At 53.6% G+C, this 16,895-nt stretch overlaps 1 protein-coding gene across 10 annotated transcripts in view; it reads left to right on the top strand.

Moving 5' to 3' along the window:
- The window catches only part of LOC121058491 (protein CEPU-1), a 337,525-nt gene that overhangs the window by 284,288 nt on the left and 36,342 nt on the right, over positions 1-16,895 (top strand). For all 10 annotated transcript variants that reach the window (XM_040534070.1, XM_040534069.1, XM_040534079.1 and 7 more), the window contains one exon: positions 2,122-2,354. In XM_040534070.1, coding sequence (XP_040390004.1) covers positions 2,122-2,354 — 233 coding nt within the window. The remainder of the gene's footprint in view (positions 1-2,121; positions 2,355-16,895) is intronic.

Here is a 16,895-nt window from a genome sequence, read left to right as displayed (position 1 = left end):
AGAGCACAATATACTAAAACCATCCTTTGGGGTGAAATCTCAAAGTTTTATTCAACTCGAGCAACTTAACTCCAAGGTTTCACTCAAGTTGTAAAGCAGCTGAGAGCGAGCAAGAACTGAGTTCTTGGTGTTCAGCCCAGGCTGAATCTATTGCTTTTTTTATGAAGATAATAAAAATCTGCTCGCATTTAATTTATTATTATCGTAATATCATTATGGAACGGCAATGAAATTGTTTAATTTATCAGATGTTTTCACACCAGAGAGGGAGGATGGGCCAACGGCTTGGGTCCTTGCCTAGCAAATCCTCAGGGGACTCCTGGGCCAGGCTGCCCTGCTCATCTTGGGGCAGTCACCTTGGTGGGCACCCACCATCCCCAGCAGCCAGATGCTGAGTCTCAAGGTGGTTTTCCAGGCTCCTTCTGCAATCAGAGGGGCCAAAGAGATACCTCCAAAAAGAGGCAAGGGGAGAGGAGGCAGCTTGTCCCCCCGAGGTGCGTTCTTTGCTGGCAGAGCTGAGCGAGCACTTAAGATCGCTCGTTCCTCTGCATCTCCCTCCCACGGCTATAGACTGGGAATAATGGCATCGCCCACCTCCTGGGGAGAATTGGGATGTAAAAACGAGCCGGGGGTTGTGCGGCTGTTCGTATAAACAATCTTTCCAAGTCCACGTGAGATAAGCTAGCCCTTGAGGAGGAGGAGGAAGGCAGAAGCGTAGGCAGAGAGGTGGTGGTGACACCGTGAGAAGGAAAAGGAGTCCCTTGAGGCTGGACTCTGCCCCACCAAGACAAAATTCAGGCTATATAAGACTCACTGCCAACATAGCTGGCACCCAGGGGAGTTCACATCTTGCAGTTTGTTCCCTGCCCAAAGTTCCCTTCACCCAAATTCGCCACAAAGCAGGGTCAGTCCCTTTAGACGGGGCGCTGCCTCCCCTTGCCCTTGGCGAGGCTACCCTGAGCCGAGGCTGCTCTCTTTCAGTGCCTCCAAAGTTAATTTGCATCCCAGCCACCGCACAAGTAATGAAGTAGAGTGGGGAGAATATAAACAACGGAGCTTAGGCTGAGTGGTTTTATGTAGGAACATTATCCGCCGTCGCTGGCATCCAGCAAAGCTCGGCTAAGTTATAACAGCTCTGCGGTCTCCAACTTGCTTGGAGAGAAGTGGGGTTTGGGCCGGCATCTGCATGGCCCTGCTGCCTGGGGAAGGGGTTGGAGAGCAAGCTGAGGTTGTTCATTAGAGTGGAGGATGCAAACCTTGACTTGGGGTATGGGGATAGAGGGTTACAGGACTGGTGTTGTCCTTCTCGGGGAGCCAGGCTGGTCCCTGCTGCGCAGGACAGAACAAAATTCCCATTCAGGAGCAAAGCTCCTTCTGGGTTTGCACCGTGCTGTCTTCTGGGTGGTGCCTGTTGTTAACGAGGCTGGAATTAGATTTCTGCCTCTGAAACATCACCGGATGGGTGAGATGTTTAGCTGGGGAGAGATGCGCTAAGTGGAGGAGAAGCAGCGGTGCATATGATGGGAAGGGAAGGAAGAAGTGACAGGGGGGACAAATGGCAGGAAGCTCAAGGTTTCTCTTTAGAGGTGTGTCAAAGCTGGCTTGCTCCTGAGATAAATTTTCCCTGCTCCTTTGTGAAGCAGAACAAGCTGCTCTCCCTGCTCTGCTCTGCATTTCTTCGCCTGGCTGCAGGGATCTGATGGTCTGTGGAGAGACCAAACAATGGCTTTGGGCAGGAGGGAACGACCGGTGTCCCCCCAAAAAGTGTGGTTGGGACTCTGAATGGACGTTTTTGGCTTGGCTGTGGTTGTCTCTGAGTTAGCAAAGCAGCAAATGGGAACGGAGGGGCAAAAGGTCCTTCGGTGAGTGGTGGCGGATGGCTCTGATCTGCAATAACCGCAAAACTCTTGGGCAAATCTCTTGAGCCACGGGTTTAGATGGATATCGGTGCCCTGAGCACAGCAGGCGAAGTGCTGACATTGTCCTCTTTGGAGAGCCGCCACACTCGGTCTCCGAAACTGCTGCTGGCAGCAAAGCTAAAAATAGTGCCGAGAGGAGGAGCGGGAGCTGGGGAAGGTGGGGATGGCAGCATGCTAACGGGTCACCTCTGCCTCTGCCCAGGTGCTCCGTGGACAACCGCGTCACCCGCGTGGCCTGGCTGAACCGCAGCAGCATCCTCTATGCCGGCAATGACAAGTGGTGCTTGGACCCTCGGGTGGTGCTCCTGGCCAACACCAAAACCCAGTACAGCATCCAGATCCACGACGTGGACGTGTACGATGAGGGCCCCTACACCTGCTCCGTGCAGACAGACAATCACCCCAAGACATCGCGCGTCCACCTCATTGTGCAAGGTAAGAGGAAGGGATGTCAAAGAGGGGTTGGGCACGGTGCTTTGACTTCTGGTCCTCCCTTTGAGCCTGGTGTCTCCTGCCATTGCTCCTACATTGACCAAAGAGGGGTTGGGCATGGTGCCTTGACTTCTTCTCATCCCTTTGACCCTGATGTCTTCTGCCATTGCTCCTACATTGACCCTACTGCGTGTAAGACAACTCGGTGCAAATATGGAGGGGATCTTCATGCTTGGAGAGTCCAACTGAAGCTGGGCAATGCCCAAGTGTTTGCAGTCACATTTAGCCAACTTTCCTGGAGTAGTCATGGGGCTCTGATACAGGCAGCCCTGCCTCCCAAAATAATCACGGCTAAACCCACGTTGCTGTTTTTTTTTCTGTTGTATTTTTATTTTTTTATATTTTTTTCCTATGCTGGAGGCAATGCTTGAAGTAAAATTTGTGTTGGGGGAAAACAGAGAGCTGGCAGATTTGTGTACTTTGCGGGGGTGTGTGTATGCCTAGCAACAATATGTGTTTGTGTGCTCAAACTGTGCTCTCCCGCGAGGAGGAGGAGGGGCGGCACGGGGTGCTGGAGCGCGTGCGGTGGCTGCCACCAGCCACGCGTGGCCGAGCACAGGTGGGCTCTCAGGAGGGGACATCCGAGCATGGCCACGCACGATGGCCGAGCAGATGGATGTTCATATGAGACACCTCCTGGTGTCCGTGCCATGGGATTTGGTGGGGATGTACGCTGGGCCCCACGTGGTGGGATGTATGGGACCCATCCTGCCTGTACAGAGGAGCCCAAAGGAGGATTAATGGAAAATTTCTAATCCCTTGCTAGCAACCCTTTTTTCCTCCCCCTTCTTCTGTGATTTGGCCAGAAGCCCTCTTAGCATGACACACCAGCTTGACTATTGGAATCTCATCTCGGGCTAATTTTCGAATGCTGATGGGTGTATTGATTTGGAAACAAGCTGGGTTAAAAAGGCATTGGTCTTGTACACAGAGCCGGGCTGAGCTAATCCACCGTCAATATGCCAGGCCTGAGCATTATTGACAGCCTAATGAATAGAAGGGGGGGAAAAACCCAAACCAAGCCTTTTTCCCCGCCTCCTTCCCCTTCCGTTTTCTCTTTCCTCTTTGAGCAATCAAGCAAACTAAACAGAGCCGGACTTTCTCCATCTCCATTAACCACAAAGAGCGGGCGGATGCGTTGCCATCCCGGGTCCTTGCTGTTTATCTTGCAATCTGTTATTACCTGCCTGCGTCCCTTAAGCCAAAGTCGATCACCCGCAAGTTCTGAAGTTGCTATCAGGCGCTAGGGCGATGTAGGGCAATTTATATTGCCTCCCTTCTGATTCCAGTTTCCTGACCTAAATTTCCCATATCACCAGACATCCAGGCTCACCCGTCCTGTGTCTTGCTGTAGCATTAGGCAGAGATGTTTGGATACAGGAGTAAAAGGTCATATCTTAATTCCCTGCTGTGGTACAGTTAAGTACTGGAGGATTCAGTGATGGGCTCAGCCCTATAACCTCCTGAATATCCTTGCTGCTGCCGATGGAAATACTGGCTCTCAGGAGCACAGCCCCTAATTTCAAGAGTTATTGCTTGGCTCACACAGCCTTTTCTTGGGTGGAAGGTGGCAATAGCGTGATCTGCAGCAACACGCTGGGACAGGGTGTGAAAGTGAACATCGTGCCCAATAAAGGGAGGCTTGCCGGAATGACCCCAGTTAAAGTTTGGCTGGGTGAGTCCAGGTGACAGCCAGAAAGAGGGAGGAGTGCGGCTTGCCACAACACACAGTCCGGGGCAGAAAGAAACAAAACAGCGCTCCAAACAGCTCCTGATTTCCTCTGGCTACACACAGAAGGGCCCTGGGGGCACAGCTCTGGAGGCATGAGCACACCAGCTTCGCAGGATGCAATTAAATCGTGCCCCAGGGCAGGCTGCAAGCCCCAAAGGGACCAGCCTGGGGGGCAAAAAGCTCTTCCCCATCCACCCAGGACATCAGCAGCCTGCAGCTCCCCCAGGCAGGTGTAATGGGTGCTTATCAGCCCAGCTGAGAGCTCCTCAGCCCGTGCTGTGCATCCATCCTGCCCCCAGCTTTAGGGGATGTCTGTATGGAGGGAGAGAAGGAGGAGATGGCACGTACCCAGTGTCTGCCAAGGGCTGCTGGAGGAAGCAGTGCTGTGGGGGGAAAGAATAAAAAACAAGAGAGTGACAGAGAGGTGAGAAGGAGCTTTCTTTAGGATACGAGGGTTGGGAATGGTCCCCAACGGGAGCAGGGGAGAATCAGCTGAAGACCTCTAGGAACAGAAGGATGTCTATGCTGCACATTTATTTCTAGGTTGGCTCCATTGATGGCTGCAATCCCAAAATAGGTGGGTAGAAGGCACCTCAACAGCTAATTTAGCCTGTCCCCCTGCAACGAGGCAGAGACATTGCTGGCAAACATTTGTGAAAGCTATTCTTGAAAATCTTTAACAAAGCAGGTTCTTCCATCTCCCTAGACGCTCTATTCTACTGCTTTGCTACCTTTATAATTAGGAAACGTATGGCTAATATCTAACTTAAACCTTCTTTGTTGCAAATGAAGTGGAGTTTTTCTCATCCTATCCCCAGCGGACATGGGGAACAATTGATCAATGTCCTCTTTGTAACAACCTTTTGCTTTTGGGAAGGTTGTTATCGTGTTGCCCCTTAGCCACCTTCTTTCTGAAAGGATGCAAGCCCTCTTTCTCCCACCTTTCCTTGTCGGTCAGGCTTTCAGAAACACTTGTCAGTCTTGAAATCCTTCCCCTGAAAGGCAAAAGGTGAGCGCTGCCGATCCAGGAATAGCAGGTTGGCGCATCTCTCCTCCCCGCTGCTGCACTAATGTGGGACAAATGAGCCCAGGAACGAGACAACAGCCCCGTGGTGTTGAATGCATCAAAGTTCAGACCTGCTGTTTCGGGAACTGCTTCAAATGGGGCCAGGCTCAGTGTTGGGGATGCAAAGTTGATGCGAGGCAGTAACGTAGCTGCAAAAGGCACAAGGAGGTTTGCACCTGGACCTCCGAGAGAGAAAAGCTCCCAAGCACCTCCTGCCTGTTTATTGTGGGACCTGAAAGGAGCCGTTCAGGCAGCGTCCTTGTCATCCGCAGTGCCTGGAAGGTGACCCCTGCACACCCCTCTTGTTTGTTCATCACCGATTTGTTCTTCAGAGGGGCTGCCTCAGGACCAGATGGAGCACAGGGAAGTGGCACTGCCCGTGTTTTCAGTACCCTGGGGAGGCGGATGCGTTTCTGGGTGGAAAAAGTTTTTACCCAAAAGAAACAACACCCAGAAAAGCCCCACTCACAATGGGCAAGCTCTGCGCTTGGAGGGAGGCCGAAATCCCAAAGAAGAGGACTTGAGACTGGCCCTGCTGACCTTCGAGGAGCCATGCTTCCCCTTCCCCTCCTCTCCTCCTTCCTCCCTCGGGTTCACCAAATGCAGAAGTCACTCTGGGTGCTCCTGATCCTCTTCTCCCACCCCCCTCCAGGACACTTCAGCTCTTTAAGCCTCTTGAGCGCAGCCTTTCTCCGGGGCTCAGGGTTTAAAAGCAAGAGGGGAGGGAGGAGGAGGAGGACGACGGTGTCTGGAAAGCTCTTATTTGTATTGATAATAAGCCGTCTCCAACGCGTGCCTGCACAACACTCCCACGGCCTTGTAAGATGCATTAAGTAAAGTTGGCCTTATCTCGCCGCTGGAAATGGACTTGGAAGGAGGCACGGTGCCTGCCGGAGTTTAATCTCACTTAGACACACAAATTTGCATGATAGAAAATGGTGGAATTTTAGTGCTTAGAAAGAAAAAGGGGAAAAAAAATGAAAAGGGGAGGCAACTGGGGGATATTAGCACTTTCCCGTTGCTTTATCAGTTTCCCTGGCCCTATCTGGCTTTTTCTGTTGTCACTGGAGCAACTAATCACCCCTCCCCTTTTGTTTGGTGTAAATGAGTTTTCCCACTCTTTCCTGGGCCTGGCTTAATCTGCAAATCCCTGCCTTTGTTTGGGAGTTAATTACCTGCTTGCCGGAGTCGGGGGTTAGCGGGCGCAGGTGGCACGGGGCCGCCCCGGGGTGGGTGGGAGCCGGCATCGGGGCGCAGGCGGCGTGCGGGTGGCACCTTGCCCCGTGCCGCGGCACCGCTGCCAAGGTGTGCACGGAGAGATAAAGCAGCCAGGGGGGAGGCTCGCGGCACCTCCCCGAGCCGGCTTTGTTTCAAGCCCTGAACTCTGCCCGATTAATTTTCCTTTGATCCCGTAAGCCTCTGTTCGCTCGCAGGAGAATGGGAATAACTTTTTTGAGGCCACGCCGCCTGCGCCTCGCACCGAGGTGGATGGGGATGGAGCTTAGGGGCAGGTTTCACGTGGCGGTGTAGGCTAGGGGGAAGGATCAGACCCTGCGGTTGTTGTTGCTCTTGTCCAAAGGCCTCAAGGTGGCTTGTAGGGAAAACGGGGTGGAAGTGAATGCATGGCTTATGCCTGAGCATCTCAGACCCTTCCTGAGCATCCTCTGCCCAGGAGTCTTAGCACCGCTGTCAGAGTCGGGTGCCCCTCCTGCGGGGTCGAGCCTCTCCTCAGTGCCCCTAAAGCCACTGATGCTGCAGGTGGGAAGGGGCAGAGGAACTTTACAACTCCCTGTGTTCTTACCAAGTGTTTTCTCAGTGTTTCTGATCGCTGTGAGCCTGGAATAGCAACTGTTCCTGGGCGATGCTCCCTCTTCCAGGTGGCTTTGCTTGCACAGCTTTCCGTGCTGCCATCCCCGCTCACCCCAGTAGTGTCCGGCTGCACGCCAGCGGCTGCCAGCAGCTTGTGCTTGCTTGGTCCTTGCAAGGGAGGCTTGTGGTTGAGCAGCGGGCAGAATGGGACCCTGCGTGGGCAGCGTTGGTGCTGGGAGGCTGGAAACTGCCCAAGGTGGTGCAGCCCCACCTGAGCTGCCAGGAAGCAGGAGCATGGTGTGGTAGGTGCTGTGTGTGGGTTTGGTAAAAGGCACATCCCAAGGGCTCAAGGTGTCCCACAGGGATGAAGGATGTGCCCCCATTTGGTAACCTGGTGACGGTAAAGACATGCAGATGTTGTCTGTGGGCAGGAGCTGCTTCTGGCGTGGGTTTCCCTGGTGTGAACACACCTTTCCTTGCCAGACAAGCTATCCTTTCCAGAAGCAAAAGCAAGTTTTGGTAATGCCTTAGAGTTCATCACAAAAAAGTTTGTGGGGATCTGGCGGCATGAAATCACCCTTATCCCTCACCTGAGCTCTTGGTATCTTTGTCTGATTCCTTCCTTCCTGTGTATTTTTGTTGCTAATTTGTCCATCCCCCAAAGCCTCCCCTGCAGGCTTTGCACCACGTTCGGTCCAGGGAGGAGAGCAAATTGCAGGGGAAGCCCCCGGTGTGCATGTTTTGTTGGTTTAATGGGTTCACAACGAACATCGATTGGGGCGGCTCCCAGGGGATGAGGAGCACGGGAGGAGGAAGAGGGCTGGGCGCTGGGTCTGGCCACCTCCCTTGGGGTGAAAGATGGGATTTTGTGGGGTTTAACCCACAGACATGCTCCCCACCCAAGCGGTCATGCACCGAGCATTGGGCTGGGCGGGCTGTCCCCAGCGTTCCCCAAGTCACTTGACCTCTTTGCAAATCAATTTAACATCTGCGAGGCAGAGATAATAATTGCCACCTACTTCACAGGGGGGTTGATGAGGATTAATTCGCTAATGTCGACAGAGGTCTTTGAAGATGGAATGCGCTATCTGAGAGCTAAACGTTATTATTAATTAGCAATTATATCGTGGGGCAGGAGGGGGGAAAACAGACTCCGGAGCTTGAACGAAGCTCTCGTCCCTGCCCTCGCTGCGGTTCTGGGCTGCCCCCATTAAGTGCCCGCTCTGCTGCTGGAGGGACCACGTCTGCAGGGACACGTCCCGCTCGTGCCGCAGCGCATCCTCCTTCTTGGGGAGCGTGGACAAACCCCACTGACACGGGGAATAAAAGAGTGGAAGGGACGGGGAGGTGACCAGGGCTCAAGTATATTAACCGGTGCCCTCGTTACAAAGGGAGCGAGTTGGTAAGAGAGCAGTGATGAAGAGAAGGAAGCCTCTGTGCTTGCTTGCCCTGCAGTGATGCTAGCGGGCCGGGTGCCAGACCTGCAGAAGGGCTGTGCTGGGAAGGAGAGAGGGGTAGGGCCGAAAGCAAGCGAGTGCCCAGGGGAGGACGTCTCCTGTTCCCAAACAGCGATAATTGGCAGGAGACTGGAGCGAGGGGAAGGAAGCAGCAGTGATTCATAGGACCGCTTTCATTTCCTTCGTGCTTTTCTTTTTTGCGTACATCAAGGCTGTGGACGGTTTCTCTGTTTTCCTCCCCTGGAGATCCGCTGAGACTGTTATCCAGAGTGTTGCAGGCTCCCCTAAGCGGAACCGACACGAACCCTTTGCGGTCCCCGCCGGCTGCCCCCGTGCCCTGCTGCTGTTACATCCCTGCCGCGGGATGCAGCCGTGCGGGGAGGTGCAGCGATGCCCACTGGGGCCATTTCCACCTGCCCACACCCCCGTGGCTCCGCTATTTCCATCCCTCCCAGCCACAGCTGTGCGTGCCGCAGCGGCGGCAAGGCGAGCTCGGTGTGCCTCTTTGCTACTCCCTTGGAGACATGCAGAGCCGTGCAGGTCACCCTCTGAGTGCTCCACTTCTGGAAAGCAAGAGCCGGCTCCTCTTTGAGCCTTTTCCTGAGCACACGGGGTCCCGGCAGCTCCGCTCTCCCATCCTCTCCAAAGGCATTCATAGAGAGGTCGCCTGCCCCACCGGGAGCGATTCGGCAAAGATTCCACTTCTGTGGCACCTGAGGAACTGGGAGGCCAGCGGCATGCTGAACCCATGCACCTCTTAGCTCTCCAAGCAGGGCTGGAGGAAGACTTTGGTTGTCTGCACATCTCACGGGGGTCCTATCCTTCCCAAAGGATGTCTCCCAAAGGAGACGGACACCTCCCCGCCACCGTGCGCGGGTCCCAAAGTGCCGTTCAGCGCGGCGAAAGCCAGCAGTGGGTTAATGAGGTCGCTGCAGTTTAATGTTACTGCAGTAATCTCCTTTGTTTTACTACATTAAAATATTTGCAGTGGAACGGCAGGACCACTGTAACGCGATAGCGCTACCTTAATGTTATTGTTACCCTGGAAACGCTAATGGTGGCTCAATAACATTATTGCAATTTAATCTTCCGCCAATAAAATTAAGGGGAGAACAGTGAGACCTCAACAATGTAATGTTACTACAGTAACAGCATTGTTATCGTGATCACGGGAGCGGAGTCAACTCGTTGTAGTAGAGCATCGGGACCGGCTTTATTGTTGCCATGGCAGCGCGGGGGCATCCGCGGGAAGCCGCGGCAGGGGATGAATGGGAGGAGATGGCGCTGGTGCACCAGTGCCACCGCTACCCCAGGGGAGGCAGCACGCCAAGGTCGCGCCGGTATAAAGGCTCCTCGCTCGCCTAATTCCTCGGCGGCGGTGGTTTTGTCGGCGCTTTTCTTCTCCTCCCTCCACGGCCGGGCTCTTTGGAGCGGGTCTGTTGTTTTAGCAGCAGTAACTCTGCAGGGAAGGATTTAAAGCGCTGCCTCCATCTAGTTCCAGATCCTTCTGCCCGGCGTTTTATAGCATGTGGCTGTTATGGAGCGATAACGTTTTATATTTATATGTCATCTTTCATCGTGAAGGATCCCAGCACAAGCTACAAATTACTGCCGTGCTGCAGGGCCAGGCAGGCAACCCGGCGCATGCTGCGGGTGAAGGAGGGGGCTTCGTCCAAGGGCACCTGAGTGAGCTTTGCTCCCTGGAGAGATGCGAGTGAGCATCCCCTGCGTTTGGAGGACTTATCCAGAGTCCCCGGGCTTTGTGAGTCTGAGCTTGCCCAAGGTGACAGGGTGCGATGGATGGGATTTGGGGCTTGAGTCTGGCATGCTCATGCTCTGCTCCAGGCAGGGAGTCTTTGTGCATCCCACACCACACCGGTGTTGCAGCCACCAGGCTGCACCTTCTTGCTTCCTGCACCCGTGGGTGAGCCCTGTGCACCCCAGACAGCACCCACCATCGCCTAGCTGGGCATGGGGAAAGCTCAGCCCCGTCCCAGCTGGCAGCACAGCCTGTTTCTGGGGTGGGGATTGGTGGGCTTGGTGCAGGAGGACAGGGAGAGAGAGAGAACCACTGCAGGGCACTTGGTATTGATCACAATATTGTTCATTTCAGGCGGCACCGGTGTTTTGTGCAGCCCCAAGCATGGTAGCTGTGGGATCAGGTGCAGCTCAAGCAAGGAGCCTCCGGTTTCCTGAATATGAACCCCAAATCTAATGGAGTGCTTTGAGCCACGAGCACATCTTGGATGCATTTGTAGAGCTTGGCTGTATTGTGCTGGGGTAGCTGTCGACTGGCAGCACAGAGCAGAGGGGCGCAGGTGACATCTCGGTGCCACACGCTGGCACAGGCTGGGTCAGGACAGCATCCCGGTGCCATTCGCGCTGAGTGCAGTTTTCTCCAGGCTCCAGGGGAGGGAGTCAGAGCTGCTGATCTGTCCCCAGCATCCCGGTCTCATCCCTGTCGCATCCCTCCTCAGCACATCGAGTGATGATGCTCGCTCTGCGCTTGCTTTGTCACCGTGCCTGGCAGCAGGGTTTGATGCCCAGCTTGCTCCCTGCTACCCCAGAATTACCAACACCATCTCCTCTCCTGCACATCAGGAGAGGCTCCTGACTTGGCAGGCAAGCATTTATCCTCCGCTCTGAGCCCTGCTGCTCTCTCCCTGCTTGTCAGCAGATCTCGGTCCCCAGCCAGCCCTGCTCGGTGCGTTTGAAGCCTGGGCTTGGGCACGGCGCTGCCCGTCTGCCCGCGTTTCTCCAGCCCGAGCACAAATCTGGGCCCGCTCAGCGAGGCAGCTGCTTGGCTCCCCGTGTGCATCAGCATCTGATCTCTCTTCATGGGTATTTGGACTCTGACCACCACTGTAATTCCTTGTTTGTCCTTTAATAAAAGACCTGCGAGCCCCCTTGACACGGGAGTTGGAATCAGTGGGACCTCGAGTGTCCTGCGTGCCAGCTCTTCGTGGCAATCTGGTGTCGCATCTATCCTGCCAAACTGGCTCCTCCGGGAGTTACATGTTTGAAAACAGGAGCAGCAGCTCATCTCCCATTCAGTGTTTTTCTCCATCATTTGCTTTATTAAATATTGATTTTCTGTTGCATTATTAAACCTTAAGTCCCAAGCATAAATTCTGAGTTGATACTTTAATCTGGCTCTTCTTTTTGGCCTTTAGTGCTGATTTTCTGGCCAGTCCCCCCAGAGCCGAGTCCAGAAGCAAAAGCCTGTTGCAGAGGCTTGGGGAGTCTGAGAGCAGAAGCAGAGGGCTCAGCCTGAGAGGTTTGGTCTGTTTGGGGCAGCCTTTGCCATCACATTGCCCAGGGCAACACCTGCAGGCACCCCTTCGATGCTCCTCGAAGGTCCAGGGCATCGTGGCTTGTAATCCTGCTCGGATCAGGGATGAAACGAGTCTGGGGATACCCTAACCAAGCTTTTCAGGGCAGTCAGTCTGTACGGCACCGAGTGCCGCCTGGGGGAAGCACGGTGCCCTCTCTTGCTTTGATAGCACGGTGAGGTTGCAGTCTGACAGAGGAGTTTTGTCTGAAGCCGGTGCCTGGGCATCCTTCTGCATCACCTGTCCCCATCTGTTTGCTCCTCGGGGCTTTTGCTGCCTTGCCCTGCCAAAATCGCCATGCTCAGGAGCAGCGCTCAGCGCGGGGAAGGGAGCCGCAGATGGCGATGTCTCGTCCTAAACACGTCTCTTAAAATGCAGCTCCTGCGCTGTACAAAGCTGCACTTTGCTAACACACAAATCCCCAGCAAAACCACGAGTCAGGCTCGGCCAAAACCCCAACCAAAGCCGGGGGGGATGCGGGTGGTGGGAGAGCTGCCAGCCCCAGGCGAGGACGGCCACCAACGTGTCCCCGATAGCCCAGGAGGGTCACAGTGACCCACGCCGGCCGGGCTGCGCTCGCCTCCCCTTCCCTATCGGAGAGCTGCACACAGCGCGCCCGTGCCAAAGCCCCGCGCTGCCAGCAACCAGGTGTCTGAACATACTTCCAGAGCCAAGCTTGCTCCGTGGCCAAAAGGGAGGAGGGGAAAGCAGTGTGGCAGCGCTGGCAGGTTGACGAGGAGGGAAAAAAAAATAAAAAGGCAGGGGAGGCTTGCAAACGGCCTTTGGATACCTATCCAAACGGGGCATGCTGGGCAGCATGAAATCCGTGCCTGGCAGCCGGTGCGCTGAGCAGTGATTTAAAACCCGGCTCCCGGCGGCAGGAAATAGGAGGCAGAGTGGGAAGCAGATGTGAACACAATGCTGGAGATAAAGGAGAGGCCAAGGGAACAGCTGCCGAAGAGCTGGCCCGGCCCTGCCACCTCCCGCAGCGGGTGCTAGAAAACCTCGATAAATATCTGCGAGCTTAAGGATGGGCTGGAGGGGTCGTTGAGCCTAGGGGAGAATGAAGGGGTGGGAAAATGGGGCATTTCTGCACTTTTTTTTTGCTTTGGAGAGGTTGAAAATGGAAAAGGGGAGTTGCAAGGACAGGGGGGACATGTGCACAGAGGCTTGTGCTCTCTTTTTTTTCCTTTCTGTTCTGGTGGTGCAGTAGGGGAGAAAGATTTAGAAAAGGAGACCGGAAGAAAAAAATGTCAAGTGGAGAACAAAAAGGCAAAGACCTTGAAAAAAGACATGGAAATAAGGTCCCTCAGAAGTAGACGTGGAAATATAGGTCTTGAAAGTGGATCCCCGTTTTGCCCCCCTTGCCCTGTCTGGGGTCAGTGGGGATGTCTTCTCCACAACTTGCCCTCGCTGTAATGCCTCCACCTCGCAGCCAGCTTGCAAGCTCCAGCTCTCATCCTCCTCCTCTTTTACAAACACTTCTTTTCGCTCCCAGAATTAATTCTTTCTCGCAGTGTTTTCCTTCCCTATCTTTTCTTTTTGGCCATGTCTGTCTGAAATATTATTTTTTGCTCCTTCAGCAGCAGGGCTATATAATTGATGGCCTCGCCAAGCTTTCCGAGCTGAACATTAAACCCTTCCTGCCTTGGCTCCAGCCGGAGTTCATTACTTTCTGAAAAGCTTCATGTCTGTTTGTGCTCAGATTATTGTTGTTGTGGAGGGGAGGATATTGTCAGCAGAGAGAGAGGAGGAGGGGTTGGATTTGGCCAGGACTGCTTTGTAATCAAATCCTGCTCCCTTTGCTTTTAGCAAATTTTTCGGTGTAAAAGACCTCTTTTAGCAAAATTGGAATACCAGCACCCTCCCGAAGGCGGGAGCACAAAACCTGCCACTAATTAACGTGCAGCAAAAGGAAGTCTCGCTCCTGGGGGTGGCAGGAAAGCACCACTTTACAGATTACCTGCAAGAGTGATGCTCGGCATCGCCACGTGCTTAATACCTGGGGTAGACGCGTGTCCCACGTCACCTTTCCCATGGAGCATCCCAGCACTCCTCCTGCCGGTGCCTGAGGTCACTGGGTGTGTTTTTGCATTATGCAAATGTCTTTCTGCATCTTTCAGTCTTTTTTTTTTTTTTCTTTCTGGCAAGATGAAGTTTTTTCTCCTTTTTTTTTTTTTTTTTTCCCCTACCCCAGTGCTTCTCCTGGCTCCCCTTCTACCTCACTGGTTTTTCAGCACTTAAAACACAGCAAGGCTGAGGTGATTACAAGGATTGGAGATGCAGTGACACTTCCCTGCCAACAAGTAATTGATTTATTAAAGACATTACAATACATTCATGGTTGAGAGTAAGAGTTTCCTTTGAACTCACTCTAAAATCCAAAGGGATTGTGCCTGTTTGCAAGTACCACAGGCAGAATAAATCTGCGCTCCCCCCTCGCCTCCCCCCGCGCCGCCGCCGCTCCGCTGCAATTTCATTTCCCTTTGACTGGCGCAAGTAAATATCACAGCTCGACAACTCCAGTCCAGTGACCGGTGTGATCCAATTTAATAGCATTTAAAAATTCAAAGTGATTGTTAGCCAAATGGAAATGTAAGATTTCATACCCAGCCTGCCTTGGGGAGGAAAGGAAGAATGAGGGAGGGTGAGGGGGATGTAGACAAATGGACTAGATAAAAAATAATGGAAAGTAACTTAATTAAAGTGACTCGAACCAAGTTAAAAACAGTAATGATTTTGAATCAGAGATCTGTAGGTTTTAGAAATGAAAGGGAAAGAGAAAAGAAAGGAAAGGAAACTCCAGATAAAAAGCCTCCAAAAGGATGAAATGGAGGGGAAGGGGGAATAGGAAGGAAGGGGTAAAAATATTCCTTCCTTCCGTGGAAAGCACGGGCGCATGGGGAATAGACAGCGCTGTTGATGAGGCTGGGCATTAGAAAGACAAATAGGAAAATTAAAGGATGCTCTGGGGGAAGACAACTCCCTGTGGCTTTCTGGCTTTCTCAGAGGCACGAGGGTGGCCAGGAAGAAGGCTCGAGGGTTTCATGTAGGAGGAACGGGAAATGAAGGAGCATTCCTAATGGAAAATGAGAACAGCCCCCTCGTGCCCTGCCTTTCGGTACCATCGCTGCCTCCTCTTCCTTTCCTTTTAACTCTGTCAAACCTTGCATATTTGGGCTGCGATTTCGTGATGAAATTTTAATTGCCCCTCTGTGTGCATGGATATCCTGCTGTGCTCGCTACAGCCTGGTGGCTCATTTGTCCTGGCAGCAGGCTCGTCTCGCACAGCCCAGTGGCAATACCTGTCCTGGCACCGGTCCTGGCCCAGGTCAGCATGGGTTGGGCTTTCCGGTGGCTTCACCAGCACCACGAGGCGTGAGAAGCAGGTGCTGGCTGAGCATCCATCCGAACGGGTGCTTTTGGGCCGTTTGCTCTTCAGGCCTCGTTTCCCCAGCTGTGAAGTGATAGTAACACTCCCTTACCTTGCAGGAGTGTTTTGGCAGTAGGGTTATTAATGCCAGAATCGTTGGTAGAGCCCCCAAAAACGAGCATCACGATGTGCATGGGTGCTGGGAGAAGCGGGGAGCGTGTGGGTCCGTGTTGTCCTCAGTGCAGGTGAGCTGGGGAGGCAAACTGAGGCAGCGGGGACCAACCTTGCCTCTGCCATCTCTGAATTTGGAGAGCTAGCCCTGCTGGCCCCTCTTTTAAGGATGCTATAAGGTGTGGGAAAGATGGGGTGGGTCCTCTCACCAGAGCTCTGCTGTTTTGCTGGCTCGTGGGCATTTGCTCTCCTGTTTCTTGTGGTTTTGGCCAAGCATCGGGTTGATTCCCCGGATTTGAGGCAGAAGGTGTTTTCGGTCAGGGGCTGGCCAGGTGACCCTTAAAAATTGACTGCACGGAAGTGGCTGGGACCAGAGATGCTCCATGGTAGGAGTGAGGGAGGCTCCTGGTGCAAAGCCTGGCTCATGTAAGGAAATGGCAAAGGGGGACAGGAGCCGGCCGGGGGGCTTTGGGAAGGTGGGTCTGCCTCAGCAGAGGTGACAGATGGCTTGGCGGGTCTCATGCTGAGATATGTTCCTAGGGGACAGCATCTGGAGACATAAATCACCTCACCCACGGTTCATCCTGAGCTGCCGGGCATTGCCGACCTTCTGGTTTATGAGCACACGAACAAAGGGTCTGGGCGTCAGTAGCAGCGTTGGCCTCGAGACCTCCTAATCAGAGGATAATAGGGCCGCACTCCCTGCCCCATCCATTTATTTCTCACCAGAGTCGAAGGCGGTCATGAGAAGAAACCTGAGCAAAAGGAAGGGCTCTGGCTGGGGGGTGAGGAGGTTCCTGAAATGGATGGCGCTCAGGGAAGATGCATGCAGGCTTCATCTGAGCACATCTTTGGGGTTGCCGAGGCACAGGGAGGAAAACCCACGGCAAGCGGAGCCGCTGCGAGCGGTGGGGAGGGGCTGTTTTGGCTGGGGTTACTCAAGGCTCTGTAGGCAAATAAAGGATTTGAGGGCATGGTGTGTGAGGCGTCGTGAGTGTCTCCAGCACCTCGCAAGGTTTATGGCTTGTGTGTGGTTTGGGATTGCTTTCACCTGACCCCGAGGATGCGTGTTGTATTTTTGTCTAATGTTGGCACAGCCCCTGGCACGGCAGGGCCTGAGCGCACGAAAGATGTCATAGAGGAGATTGAGGGGGAAGGAGGGACATAAGTAGATAAAAGAGGCAAAAGGGACACAGGCAGAGGAGACAGATAGACCAGGAAGATATAAATAGACTGCAGTGGCAATTCAGTCCGAACTTCGGGCTTGTGCTCAGTTCCCCATCAAAGCTGTGAATCACGGAGGGTGTGGAGGTGGAACCATCGGGTGACCACGGCAGCATTTCAGGATGCTCTGCTCATCCTCCTGTGAGGCTGTCCCTAGGAGCACTGGAATCAGCTCAGTGTCGGTGCGGAAAGAGCAATCAGAAACACTTATTTCGTGCTTGAGTCAGGGGAGAGGGAGCGCGAGCAAGAGAGCGCAAAGATAAGAACAAAAATGCAAGAGCATAGTGTGTTTTTAATGGAAGGGAGATTTATTTCTCTCT

This window comes from Cygnus olor, chromosome 22 (genome assembly GCF_009769625.2).
Source record: "Cygnus olor isolate bCygOlo1 chromosome 22, bCygOlo1.pri.v2, whole genome shotgun sequence".
In the NCBI taxonomy this organism is placed as follows: Eukaryota; Metazoa; Chordata; class Aves; order Anseriformes; family Anatidae; genus Cygnus; species Cygnus olor.
The sequence above is the reverse complement of the archived record's forward strand: the minus strand, read 5'-3'. Positions and strand labels throughout refer to the sequence as shown.